This window comes from Dreissena polymorpha, chromosome 10, assembly GCF_020536995.1.
Source record: "Dreissena polymorpha isolate Duluth1 chromosome 10, UMN_Dpol_1.0, whole genome shotgun sequence".
NCBI lineage: Eukaryota > Metazoa > Mollusca > Bivalvia > Myida > Dreissenidae > Dreissena > Dreissena polymorpha.
This window is the reverse complement of record NC_068364.1, coordinates 53,045,792-53,061,332: the sequence shown is the minus strand read 5'-3', so window position 1 is coordinate 53,061,332 and position 15,541 is coordinate 53,045,792. Positions and strand designations below refer to the sequence as shown.

General features: G+C 32.9%; 1 protein-coding gene across 1 annotated transcript in view; it reads right to left on the bottom strand.

Annotated features, from left to right (window-relative positions):
• The window catches only part of LOC127849120 (von Willebrand factor A domain-containing protein 5A-like), a 69,139-nt gene that overhangs the window by 24,190 nt on the left and 29,408 nt on the right, over positions 1-15,541 (bottom strand). Inside the window, exons 8-14 of the mRNA XM_052381842.1 lie at positions 6,634-6,772; positions 5,243-5,322; positions 4,461-4,575; positions 3,958-4,128; positions 1,508-1,697; positions 876-1,084; positions 420-455 (exon numbers count right to left, since the gene is read on the bottom strand). Coding sequence (XP_052237802.1) covers positions 420-455; positions 876-1,084; positions 1,508-1,697; positions 3,958-4,128; positions 4,461-4,575; positions 5,243-5,322; positions 6,634-6,772 — 940 coding nt within the window. The remainder of the gene's footprint in view (positions 1-419; positions 456-875; positions 1,085-1,507; positions 1,698-3,957; positions 4,129-4,460; positions 4,576-5,242; positions 5,323-6,633; positions 6,773-15,541) is intronic.

The window sequence follows — 15,541 nt, the reverse complement described above, 5'->3', positions numbered from 1 at the left end:
AGAAATCACTATGCTTTATGTATTGTAATTATATTTGGTACATCTATGAATAACCTGCTTTAAAATGATTGACTAGCAACAAAGCTATGGACAGATCATGTCACATCCTATTGTTTATTACGAACAATTAACTCTTTCATTGCTGGAACCAAATTTTGAAGGCCTTTGCAAGCAGTTTGGATCCAGATGAGACGCCACAGAATTATTCTGATAGTATTCTTTGAAAACAAATCGAAGAAAATGCTAATTTTAGAAATTCAGCAGACGGCATTTTAGCAGACGACAAATTTCCCAGCATGCAAAGGGTTAAGCATGAGGGCAGCAAATACACAAATGGAGAAGTGATGGAAACAATCGACCAGTCACACATCAAATGGAAATATCATGTGTCTCATAGAAATAAAGCCAGGAATACTTACAGAATCACATATGGCATAGGGAGATTGACCCATGCTCTGGAAAACACAATACAAAATATGCAACAAATGGCAAAATTGTCCAACCGAACAGATTGCTTTTAAGTATTTTTAAGATGAGCATCCTTTAATCATAACAAATCTGTACTTTAAGTGTCTGTCCATTTCAACTTACTCGCTAATATGACGACTGTTTAACCGTTTCCCAATCAGAAGCATAGTGAAAATGGCTATGTGCAAACATCATAAAACCAGAACAGCCTGCGAGTAAGTCGCAGTCTGTTCAGGTTTTATGCTGTTTGCTGCTCATCAGTATCTATGGGTTGGAAATTAAGCATTAAATGCTTGAATCTAGAAAAAAAAGGTCTTTAATTAAATTTCACTTCCTGAGGGACTACGCATGCGTCAAAATTCGAATATATGTGGTAAAAGATTAAATAAACATAAGTACCCACTTACTTTATTAAACCCCTTGATGAATTCCTCACTAACGGTGGGTATAGGACAAGACCTTCGTTCAAGTTTACCCTGAACTTTCTCACCCTCAGTGTCCACGGCCACAAACGATGTAAATTTAGATACAATGTTTCCATGACGACTAACGTCTACAATCTGTTTGCGCAGGTCCTTGACCTTATCGGTCTTGTCGCTCTGAAGCTGCCAGCCAGCTGATGTGATGATAGACAAAAAACACATGTACAACAAATTTTGGTATTTACACATATGGTCTGTATCTTACCAAACATATTTGCCCAGGAAAATAAATATTGTTCATGTTATTAATGTTAGTAAGATTGCAATGTCAGAGTTTGTTAAAAAACAACACAACAAACACAACAATCTTTAACAAAAATTACACTTGGAACGCTAATAATTGTCCATTTAATTTTGTTCCTATGTAATCGTTATAGTAATAACATTACACAAACAAGTTAAAGAATATGGAATACATTCCCCCCAATGCGTAATAGTTACTAAGCTTTGCAACTTAGTGCAGTCCAATCATTTGACATGAGTTAAACCGTTACTTTTTCTAAAATATTAAACTCAATGAATATATAAATATTAATTTTTCTTAAGAAAAAACTAACTTTCAATTTCGCGTTGGACAGCAGCTTCAACATCCTGCAGCTGCTTTATCTGAACTTTGGTTGCCAGGCGATGAACAGGGGCAGATTTACTGACCTTTTCATCATCACATAAGGTGAAGGTCAATGTAAAGGTTATGGGATCATTGTTTTGTAATCCTTTCAAGGTAAGGGTACTTGGGGCATATACCGTCTGCAAGATAAACAGGATACACAGTATTACCAGTATTTCATTTCAAAGGATTTAAATGTGTTTTTTTAAACAAAAGGGTGTAAATTAATATAGGTATTTTAAAAGGATGCTTTAATTGTTTACAATTAGTGATACACGTGTATTATAGACTTCTATCACATACAAAGGTATTTTCTCTTAAATTTATGTAAACGAACACGGCAAGGCAACTACAAAATAACTATCTCACATCTTTCTAGGATTTTAATTTCAAAATTGCTACTTTCTCTGATCTCAACTAAAATGCTGTTTTCCTGATTTAGTCATGATTAAGTTTGCGAATGTTAATAGGAAAATTAGTGATAGTTATCCAAAGTTTGAACATCATTGGGAAGGTTAACACTATCTTAGTGTAACACAATGAAATCTCGTACGACAATATTGACAATAAATATTACCTTTTTGCAAATATAAATAATGTTATGTTTTATTTTGTTTAAATATAATGTCATACTTAAACTTCAGATGGGTAAAAAGAGGAAGGGACTGACAGACAAAAATAAGGTATACATAAGCCATATGTTTAGTGTTACCGAGTTTAATGATGCTATCTTAGGTAACTATTGAGAAATTACAATTTTAAGTTTTTTTCTGTTTTAAGTTACTGTTACCTCGCATTTGACTTCTATTGGAAATCAATACGCCTTGCTACAAGAACATCCTCACAAGTTAACAGTTTCTTCCAAGAATCTTCTTTTCTAACTATGGAATTTCAGGATCCAGTTTTTGGATACGTTCTTTTATAGTCAGTTCAGTTGTTGCCAAAGACAGGCTTATAGATAAACAGCGGAAGGAATTGACAGGCAGACACATGGAAAACCTTATAATGGCTCAATGCGTAAACAAAGCTAAGATGATCAGATTTTATGTTCTTTTTGAGTTATTTCAATGTTAAGTTTGATTCCATTTTTAGTAACAGTACCTGACCTTTGATCTCTGGTGACAAATGGTGATCATCTATAATCCTCCCATAGCGATTTATAAGTATGCAAAGATTCATCAATGTTTTTTCAGTGCTTTGTGAGAAATCAATTTTTTGTTTTGTAGTTTGTTTTGCCCATTTCAATCATAGCGGTCAGTTATACAACTAAAAACTTTAACTGAAATTTAATACTAACATTTGAGTTTCAATTTTATGTTTAAGATAAAAAGACCTGACCTTTAAATGGACCTTTTGACGTTTTTGGTAAATTGACAAAATTATTTAAAAAAAATGTTCCAGATTCGCAACTTTTCGTTGTAGTTGTGATATTTGTGAGGAAACAGCAATACTGAACATTTAACATGCTCTCAAATATCTATTATATGCATCTTTTGACGATTTAAAAAACTTAAAATTATAAAAAGTTGCACCGCGAAAACAATTAAATGATTTTAGAGAGTTTTGTTGTTGTCGTTAGGTTTTGCGACTCTACGAGGATTGCTTATATAAAGTATAAAATACATCAGTCATTTTATAAGCACGGATGGCTAATTTGTCTTATCGGGTAGGAGCCCAGTTCAGGGTTACTTTTTTTTCTTTCTTTAATTTTATTCTTGTTTTTTTACTGGAGCTTTTTAGATCCCTTGTTTACATTTATCAATATAAAGCATTTAATGAATAACTTCAATAAATGCCAAAATCTGTGAAAAGGCCCCTTTCAACTCTGGTGACAAAGAGGGTTCATTTATAGTTCTCACCTTGCCCTTTAAAATATTAAAAATTCATCAATGGATCTCAAGTGCTTTGTGAGGTATTGACATGATTTTTGTTTGAGAGTCAGATCCTGTCGTTGACTCAACCACCTCAAATGTTTTGCCTGGGTAAGCTGGTTTACCAGCACCAAGTGCATATTTATATATATATATACTCATCCTAGAGGCTGTCAACTTCCTAACTTGAATTAGAGGATTAGAGGTAGCAGGAGAATAGCTGGTAGGGGACTTGTAAAGTTTTTCCCCCATACGAAGCAACGTGTAAATGGCTTTTGCAACTAGCATAAAACCAGAACAGCCTGCGAGTAACGCACAGTCTCTTCAACTAAGGGTTGGAAATTAAGCCTTTAAAAATTGAATGTAGTAGGAAAAGTCTTAAATTCAAGATTACTTTGTAAGGGGCCACACATGCGTAAAACTATTATTTACAATAATAATACTACAATAGAGAATCACTGAAAACAAAATAAATAAGATATAAAAAGAACAATAGAATGAAATAAGTAGACAACAGCGTTACACTTACATTCATATCAACCCCTTTCAGCAATGCAAAGAATGTCAGTCTCTGGCTCACGGTCAGCATAGCCGGGAGCTCAGTTGGTATAGAAACAAGAGACACACCCATGGGCAAGTCCCACGTGACCTCTAGGTTGGTCACTGCTGGCTGCATTGCACATTTCAACAAGGACACAATCTAGAACATAAAGTCACACAGAAGTGGATAAGCTTATACGGGTGCACTCAGGTCTACACAAAAAGATTAAACATTTAATAAACAATATTTCCATCTTAATTTAAAATCTTCAAGATAAAATAATTATTTTCAGTTTGACATAGTAAAGTACCCAATTATTTTAACAAAAGATTTCCAAACTGAAACCTTAACTCCTTTGTGCATAAATATACCTACATTGATATGTTTTTTACTTGTTGCGCAAGCGTGATTGCATTAAAAGCTTTGGGCTTACAGAGACAATCGCTGTTCATTGACAGTATCAGAATACAAATGTATAGAGCAAACCTCACCTTGGGTTGTATGCGAGCATCGTCTGATATGAACTCAGCTACCCCATTCCCTGCCCTCACCACGCCTTTCACGAGGGAAGTAGACACCCCTGCGCCAATACCAAGTGCAAACACTCTAAATAGAGACAATTACTTGTGTTATGCAAATCAAATATAAGTCACAGCTATAATAACTTCCGCGAGAAAATCAGTTGCTTTGTCCTACATTAAAAAAATACTGAGCATAAGTTACATATTGCTATAAGCATTAACAACATAAATATGCTTAGTTTGATGTTATGAATAAAACACTCTTCACATCACAAAGTGTGTACTAAAGCAGAAAAACTGGCATTCAATTTTTATTTTGAAATGTAATTAAATTATACAAATTGCACAATAATACTTTTAAACCATTTCAAAACTTAATATTAAAATGCAAGTTTCCCTGTTTGATTGTTGCAACACTGTGCCATAAAATAAAGTTGTTTTTTTCCATTTTTGGAAAGATGATAATTCGTCAAACAAACAAAAACTTATCAGATGCTTATGAACTTAAATATAAAAAGCCGCTTTCTGGGAAAACTAGGCTTAATGCGTGTGTGTAAAGTGTCGTCTTAGATTGGCCAGTGCGGTCCAAACAGGCTTATCATGGATGACACTTTCTGCTTAGAATTGATTTTCATTTAGAAGAGACTTCCTCTAAACAGAAAATCCTAAATTGCGGAAAAGTGTCGTCCCAAATTAGCCTGTGCATTAAGCCCAGTTTTCTCAGAACGCGTCTCAAATTATACTGCAAGGACCTGGTTATGCTACAATGACTCTTGATCAGAGAAATCACTGCTGCGCTGTTTCCCACATCACCGTCTGTCAGAAGGAACACCTGCAACACCACACAAGAGTGAAAATGATCCACTAGGTATTCAGCAATTAAAGTCTGGGACCTCCCTGCCGATAATATGCAAAGAAACTACATGGATAAATAAAACACTATAAGTGAAACTGATAGATGTTCATTGATGATGTGGTTTTTCAATTTATGGGTTTATTGACAGAAACCTGAAACAAAAAATTGAGCCAAATGCTCTTTAAAAGATCAAGGGACCAAAAAATGGGTTTGACCTAATATTTGAATTAAATAATGTAACAATATTTGCAGTTCCCGCCTATGTTGCATATACGTTTTTAAATATGGATCATAAGTTTCAGTGAATATTTCCAATTATTATTCTACCAATAACTCTATTGAACGTCACTGATATGGTGTAACCTGATATTATGCACATGTCCACCCTACAAGATTACAGCATGTACAGTTGTTATCAAATTTTGATCACAATTTTTGGACATATTGTGAGGAAACATAAAACTTCATTAGGTAATGTTTCATTATTAATGAAAAGGCAATGCCTCACTGCAAAATCTTCTCTGCCAATCATCTTGACATGTTGCATATCCACGCTATAGGGGTGCTGCATATATCGAGTTTCACCAAATTTTAATAATAAGTGTGCAAGATTTTCTGGCGACACAAATAATTATTCAAGAAGCAAAAACTCCCTTAAAACTCAATGAACCTAAATGACAAGAAAATATGCGTAAGATTGTCCTTTAATAAAAATGAAAATACTTGGGCCGCGATGCATGCCACTATTTGTCTGACATCTATTCCATATACTAATATTCAGAGAGAGAGGGAAACCACTGAATAGACGTCAGCAAAATGCAGCTCCACTCTTGCAACATTGCTTACTCAAGTCTTATAATTATCTTGAAATTTTGACAAATTAACTGTAAAAAAAGTAATTGTGCATGTTTTCACTTCATAAGTCTGGTTATCATCACAAGAACATGGGAAAATGAAAATCTGCAACAATACAATTGTAACCCCATCAAATGCACTGTTCGATTATATGACAAAACAATCGTTTTAAATAAATTTTTTATCAGATATTAGTGTAATTGAAAATATCATTACCTTGCAATTTCATAACTAGAAATAATGCCAACAGTTGATGGGGATGCAATTTTTACCAAGTAGATATATGCCATAGTTTTTACAGTACTGATAATCTTCAATGGATCATAATAAGACTTCAAAATAAAAATTGAATATTAGCATGGATGGTTTTTCTCAAAAGACATTTCTTATTTTTCTCTCAAATAAAATATTATCTTCAATAAATAAACGTACATTTCTGGGCTGATTCTTAACATTGGCCTTGAGGACGTGTTCAAGTGGTTCGTACATCCGTGTACCAACCATGTCAGCCTCCATTGCCTTTTGCAGGAGAAGAGCCTCCTTCAAGGATTTCTCAGAATAGGGTTCACTCCTGAAAAGAGTCATTTAATACATATCAAATGCTGGAATGCGTGTAGTGATTTACTTAATGTGGACATTCAAATTGAAATAGATCACTAAAACCATTTAATGATTCTACGACACATACAATAATATTTAGAATTACATTTGACTAACCTATGAAATTGTAGCATATAATGTCATGCTTAAAACAAAATAACTGCAAGGCAGCATTTTTGATAGAAATAATAAAATATAGCTATAACACTGCATTTTTGCGAGATCTGTTTTCAAAAAGTTGACATGAAGTCATGAGTACTTGCAGATTTAATCTAAATATTATAAAATAGATTTTGCCTCTTTCTGTTGCTGATTGTGTCTAAAAGATTATTGTTTGGTTTCATGAATCTGATTCAATGCTATTGAAAATCATGCTTTTATTTTTGTTTATCAGGAACCTTTGTATCAGGCAGATATATGGGTAAGCATTTTTCTATATTATATAGCTGTTGTTTAAACCGTCGGTAAAATAATGCCTAACTTGCACTATAATGATTTGGTTTCTTAAATCTGATTCAATGCTATAGAAAATCATGCTTTTATTTGTGTTTATCAGGAACCTTTGTATCAGGCAGATATATGGGTAAGCATTTTGGTATGATAAACTGTTATTTATTTAAGGATGTTCGATCGTTTCCACTTTACGGTAATTGATTCTCTATATCGTGAAAATTAAAAACCTTTTTATATTTTCACGGTTTCAAAAGATTAGGTTAGAATAAACGAGTGAAAATTCTAGTTTTACGGTTTTGATTATGCGCCTATAAATTTTCGGCATTTACATATTTTCGAGATTTACTGCAATGAAAACAAGCGTTCGATTGCTTGACGTCACTTCGTGATCGACATCGATGAAACGCTTACTTACGCTGCAGATGTTATTTTCTGTGCAAATACAAGCGTCTATTGATAACGAAACGATAATTTGTCAACAATGAGAATCAGATACTTGGCTTAATAATTTTCATTTAAAATGTCTAATTTGGATATAATTCGGAATACAAAACGAAACTTAATTTTTTTTTTAAAAACGTTCCAAAGAACAATATGGATTTCAATAGAAATACTATTTCCACCGACAATCAAGATTTCCGGTATGACCACTGTTATTTTGACAATTTTTCTATCGGATCGTCGGTAAGCGTGACCACATGTGACAACAACGATGCCAGTTGGAAAATAAGTAGACGTGTCGTTGAACTCGACACATTGGCCGAATCGCTTTCAGCATGCAGTTTTTGCCAAGTGCCCACGAATTTACTTAACACAGTAGGAAGCAGGGATTTCGGACAGGCATGTGTTTTGGAAATACAGTGTAGCAATTGTGGTGCAATAAATAATGTGGCTACTGGACGGAAACATGACAGAGTTTATGACATGAACACAAAGCTTGCATTGGGTAAGACTTTTTTTGTTTTTTTGATACATTGGTGCATTATATTATGATTTATTGTCTAAATTACTGATACTTTTGAATACATTCAGATAGTTATCTCAAAGTACATGTAATTCCTGTGTAGTCTACATGCATTCATTTTTTTATATTGTACTTGCTATATTTTTCCTTCATATTCTGTCTGATTAATCATATACTGCCAGTAAACAAAATTACAGTAGAATGTGAATGGTTCATTGGTTGTCCTTAGTTAAACATGTATATTTTAAAGTGACATAAGTTTATTTTCTTCCTGGAGCCATATTTATTAATACCGGTAATAAAAATGAAATTTTGCAAGTTTACACAACATAAATATTCTCAATTCGTCAAATACGTATTGGTTTTGAAAATAAAGAGCTTAAATTAATTATTATTTGTGTGTATGTAGATCTCTAGGTCTTATAAAATTATGTAACTTTTGTAAATTATTGACATTATTTCATATTATTGTATTCCGCATAAGCATATTCTAGCATTGTGGATTGTAAACTGTTATGTCATTTACTGCAATCTGTTTCAGGTAAATCATAAACTTGGTGTTTCACCTGGGACTTTCACATCGAAACTGGCCCGTGACCTTCAGCACTAAAAAAGAAAGGCTATAGCTGTTGCTCGTGCAGCAAAACAGCGACGCATAAGACTCAAAACTGGAACGGTATGTTAATAATGGGCATTTTATTTTTAAAACACAGTATTCTTCATGTGTATGCCCCAAATTGGCGACTTAGTTTTCGCACTGTCCGTAGGTCGGTCGGTCAGTCCGTCATACATTTCATGCCTGCTCTCTAATTCAAGTAGTTTTCATCAGATCTTCACCAAACTTGGTCAGAAGCTGTGTCTTGACCAAGTTCGAACATGGCCATGTGGGATCCTGGGTTTCTTGCAATTGTATGGATTATTTTTTATATTGTTACAAAGTTGGACTTTGGGGCATCCCTGTCGTGTGGACACATTTCTTGTTTGAGATTGTTTCAATAGATCCATCAATTATATATGCAAAGTAGTAGTAACATTTAAAAGCAAATATTTCCGGTTCCGGTTGTAAACAATGCAAAACAAAATGTAGAACTTAGTTTTTCTAAAAACATATGCAATCAGTGCGATCTGAAGGTTGAAAAGTGTGCAATTAGTGAAAATAATGGATTTGTCAATCAATGAAATTGTACGTATAAAACGAAATGCAAACAAAATAAGTAATTTGATAAACTTTAAAATTCTCAAAGATAAATTCGCCGGGTGGGGTATTTTTTCCCACTTGATACTTGTTTTAGCGGGTATGAACGCATAGCAAGTACCGTTAAACCGTAACCCGTCACGCTCTACGTAGCAAATCAATAATCACGTTTGAAGAAATAAGCACATTTGTAAAGCTGCTACGTTTATCTCCATTGATTATCCAAAATTCCACGCTTGAAAAGACGGTCCTTATTAACAATGAATAGTGGAAAGCGGACACTGTCGTCTACAGCTAGTGAAACCTCTACAAATACAAGCTTGCTAGAAACGTCAGTGTTTGAGAAAGGCGAAAAATGCGAAAGTAGCAGTCAAGTAAAAAATACAAAACCAGACTCGAAAAAACAAAAAACAATGACGAAATTTGTCACTAGTGCACAAAATGAAAATCGTGATAAAAGCGAAATGACAATTGAGAAACGCCTTGATGACATAAGCAATAAATTGTCTCACGTCCTCACCAAAGAAGACTCATCATTCATTAAGGACATAATCAAAAAAACAGTAGAACAATTAAAGGACCAACTCCTAGGCAACGTCATTCGCCGGATTGAAATCCTTGAAAGTGACGCTTTTGAGCAAAAACGAGAGATCGAATTGCTTAAAAACGAAAATGCCTCAAAGAGTAAAATAATCGAGGATCTCAAAATACAAAATGCGGCATTAGAACAAAAGAAAGGCAGGGAGTCAATGCAGCACGACGAGTTCGCGAATGCAAAAGAGCAATATAGCAGGCGGAACAACCTAAGAATTACCGGTGTTCCAGATGACCAGGACCGACAGTCCTCGGAGTCGGTAACAAACAAATTCGTCACTCTGGTTAACACGCATCTGGGTATGTCCATAGTGCCTAATGATATTGACATAGCACACAGGCTCGGTCAATTCAAACCTAACTCAAATCGGCCTATGATTGTCAGATTCGTTAGGCGACAAACTAAGATTGACATTCTGCGCAAAGCCAAGCTTTTCAAGGGGTCTGGCATCTTTGTGAATGAGGACCTCACCAAGCTCAATGCAGAGGTACTGGCGTCCGTCCTTCTGAAACAGCCTAGCGCTGTCGAAAAATCGTGGTATTTTGAAGGCAAAATATTCGCGCTATTCAAGGGACACCAACACGCCATGCAAATAAAACATTCGGAGTTTAAAACCTGTCTAGAAAAACCGTGGCCCAAAAAATCATACTCCGAGTGTGTAGAGAATCCCGCAAGTGCAAGAAACAGAGTATCACCACGCTAGTCACATGTACGACCTATGTATCAATGAACATTGATAACTATATATATATAGATATATAAACATAATTTTAAATATAAATATATTACTATGTGTATATATGTATGTGTATATATATGTATATGTGGGTGTGTGTATGTATGCATAGGTGTGTATGTATATGTATATATTAATATAGAAATCTTATAAAAATATAAATTTGTACATTTGATTAACAGTTTTAAGGCTTAACGATTAATACCTATAGCATTCTCCAACTTTGTTCCAGTTTGGAGCTGGGTATTTATACAAACTTTGTGTGTATCGGAATTACAGTAATGTGCCCCACGCTGCCTATCAACATTAACCTCCTTAGTTAATTATTTATCAAATCAAAATATATTTGTATCACATATGATATTCATTATTACATTATTATTATTAAACATTGTCTCTTTGCTACAAGTATAGCAATTGATCATGCTACGCACACGCAGGTGATATAGTTTTCTCTGTACATAGTTACGCCCCTTTTTAACAAAAATACATTGGTTTCAAAATGTTAACACGGCTGTACGTATAACGGTAAACTAAAGCTAAAATTACATGCTCGCTGCTGAGCTCAATGCATTTTTCGTGAACGCTTTTTAGTATTCTGTATTCATGCATGTTAAAAATGTGCTAAGTTTGTGCTTTATGTTTGTATACTGAAATATGCATGAACTACAATAACTTCAGCAGTGCGAATTTATTTGGATGTGAAATTATATTAACCAACCTTTAAAAAAAATATCTGACGAGAACTACCTTTCTTAATAATCTTTCTGTACTTGTTTATGTCTGTATATATGAAATCTCGGCAAAAGTATTTGTATTTTTGCAATTACAAAATTGTAACTTTATGCAATGTTTGTAAATAGTGTTTTGTCTCAAGTATACATTTCCCCATACATGTTTTTTACATTTTTGTATGCTTTGAACATTCAACTATGTTAATAACTGTGAATGTTCTTGTACCTAAATGTTTTTTTTACATTTATATGTGTTGAACATTCAACTATGTTTATGTTTATGACTATGAATGTTCTTGTACCTAAATGTTTTATTTTACATTTGTATGTGTTTAACATTCAACTATGTATATGACTGTGTGTAATTAGTGACATTTCTCACGTATGCCTTTCCACATTAATGTAATGTTTTTACATTTATATGTGTTGAACATTCCATATGTCTATGATAGTGAATGTTTAGTGTCTAATTATGCACGTAAAATGAGCAATTTCATCCATGATTTTTTTGCAATTAGAATCGATACTATTCTCATCAAAGTTCGCAAATATTGATACTGTTTACAATCTCAATTTTACGTCTTTGTGCACGTTTAACTATAAAAACAAACTAGTTATTGTGAATGTTAATAACAATACCTGGTCATTCAGTGTTACCACTTACATTATGTTTTTATCCACTTGATACCTTCAATACCAAGGATTCCTTTTCAGTTGTTATTGTAAATATAACGTATTTTTGAAGGTACTATAAGTGGTAAACAAACATCATCTTTATTTTTCATTTAGCACTAATAAACTAGAATTTTTCCCCTTAGTTATAAACACTCTTGCTTCATTTTCGCTTTCATATGAAGCCTTGTTCAAGTGTTAAGTGAATGATAGATGTTCAATGCAATTACACTGTCTGGTTCACTGTCGTTGCTTTTATAGTATTATCCTTTTCTTAAGTAGACAAATTACACAATTATTAGTAAGATGCATGTAGAATGTATACTGATCTCCTGTATTTGTGTTTAATTGTATTGCTACAAACTATAGCCATGCTACCAGCTTTGTAATCTTACTTAAGATATATACAATCATGACATTGTCATTGTAAAATAGAATCTGTCCTGTCTAGGTTAGTGTACTGATAACACGAAACGGACAGCAATCACCTTTAGGATTTATAAGTAATATACATTTAGTTTTTTACAAAAAGAACCACTCTAGTCAATTCATGATAGCATTATATTTCAATAATTATACACTTAAATAATGCTAATAACTGACGATTTATAAATAATATACTTTTAAGTCTTGACAAACAAAATTAATTTAAACAATTCATGATTATATAATATTTGTATATTAATACTTGTAAAAAATGCTAATAATAAAGTACATATATATAAGAAATAAAACCACTTTTCATAAAAATGAAACTGTTCAAGCTAATGTGGTACTGATCTGCATATGCTCGTTTATCTTTGCAATGTTTAACCGAGCTGCTTTAACATATATTGTAATCATTTCTCTTTTATGTTTGTTTGTTAATTGTTTATACCTTTTTGCTATTATTTCTTTTTACTTATTCATTTATATGGGATATTCATCTTTTTGTATCCCTATTTTATGTTTTCTATGTTTGTTTGCATGTGTGAACATCTTATATCTTAAAATAGGAACCAACTGAACATGTTTTGAAATAGAACTAACTGGACAAGCACACACAAATTATCACTTACATCACCCTTCACCTCTTTAAATGATTAAATTATGTACTTTGAATGTAAAAGGGCTAAATAATAAAGATAAACGAATTAAAATCTTCAAATGGTTAGACGAAAATAAATATAGTATATGCCTATTACAAGAAAGTCACTTGACATACTTTAGCACAAACCTTAAAGGACGAACGGGACGGAGACATCTATCTCAGTGAACAACATACTAATAAACATGGCATTGTCCTTCTGATAAAAAATAATATAGGGATCACAGTCGAAAACTTTAACGAAATAATAATTGGAAGACAAGCAAGTATAGATATCAAAATACACGAAACACAAATAACATTAACCAACGTCTACGGCCCTAACATAGACGATTCCACATTTTACGAAACATTACAATCCTTTATAATTAATAACCAAGATAAAAATATTATAATCGGTGGTGATTTCAATACTGTCCTGAACCCATTATTAGATAAAAAGAATGGAAACCTTTATACCCATACTAAAAATAGAAACATTTTAAATAACATAATTGAAAACAAAAATATGATAGACATCTGGCGTACAATATATCCAAACGAAAGCAAATTTACCTGGCACTCAAACACCAAACCAACGATATTTTGTAGATTAGACTATTTTTTAATATATGAATCTCTTTGCAACATTATCGACACGTGTAACATAAAACCAGGATTTATGACTGACCACTCTCTAGTTGAACTTAAACTGCACAATATACAACCTGAAAGAGGCCCAGGATACTTTAAAATTAACAACAGTATCTTATTAGATACACAATATCAACACAAATAAAACAGGAAATATTAAATACAGTTCAAAATAATAAAGATGCAAACCCAAACACCTTATGGGAAGTAATTAAAGGAAATATACGTAACACAACAATTAGATACACATCATTTAAACAAAAAGAAACACACAAACTTGAAACTGAAACCATCAAAACCATTGAAACACTTGAAAAACAATTGCATCAAACAAACACAAATGATACCACCGACATTGAAAATGAAATAACATTAAAAAAACAAATATTAGATGGAATCTATCATACACATCTAAATGGAATAATACTAAGAGCGCGTGCACAGCATGTTGAACACAATGAAAAAAATACAAAATATTTCGCAAACATTGAAAAACGTAGAAGTGAACAAAAAACTGTACACAAATTAGTAGTCAATGGCAAAGATATAACAAACAGAACTCAAATACTAGAAGAACAACGTTTATTTTTCGAAACCCTCTATAAACGAAAAAATGTTGAAAATAACACCCTTTTTAAAAATACACATCACGCTTTAAACCAGGAGGAAAAACAACTGTGCGACGGATTGCTTAATGAATATGAATGTGGATTAGCCCTAAAAGAAATGCAAAATAACAAAAGCCCAGGATCTGATGGCATCACAATCGAATTTTATAAAATATTCTGGAATGATATAAAAACACATCTAATTAATTCACTAAACTATTCATTTAACAACGAAAACTTAACTACGCTACAAAAACAAGGTATTATATCACTTATTCCAAAACCTGGAAAAAACTTCGAATCCTTATCAAACTGGCGCCCGATTAGTTTACTAAACAATGATTATAAAATTGCAACTAAAAGTTTAGCAAACAGAATAAAAAAAATATTACCATCAATCATTTCAAAATCTCAATCTGGTTTCATAAAAGGACGTTACATTGGTGAAAACGTTCGTCTTATCCAAGAATGCATAAACTATTTCAACAATTCAAATAATCCTGGTCTAATATTCTTTGCAGACTTTGAAAAGGCATTCGATTCGCTTGATCATTCATTTATGTTCTCTTGCTTAGAAAATATGAACTTTGGTGAAAGTCTCATTCAATGGGTCAAACTATTCTATACCGATATTAACAGTATAATCATTAACAATGGCTTCTTTTCAAACAGTTTTAACATCGAACGAGGGGTTCGACAAGGATGTCCACTCTTATCATCGCTATTTATTATTTGCATCGAGTTTCTATCACATCACATCCAATCAAATAAACACATAAAAGGCATATCACTAGAACCTGACGAAGAAATCAAACAATCCCTATTTGCTGACGATGCAACTTATTTTTTAAACGACAATTACGATTCTTTCCATAACCTAATAGAGGCGCTAACCCTTTACGGAATGACATCGGGTCTTAAACTAAACAAAAGTAAATGTACTGTGCTACGAGTAGGTAAATTAAAACAAAGTAATGTTCAATATAAAAAAGAAATGAAATTTAATTGGACATCCGATGAAGCCACAACGTTAGGAATTACTTTCACAAATAATGAAAAGGAC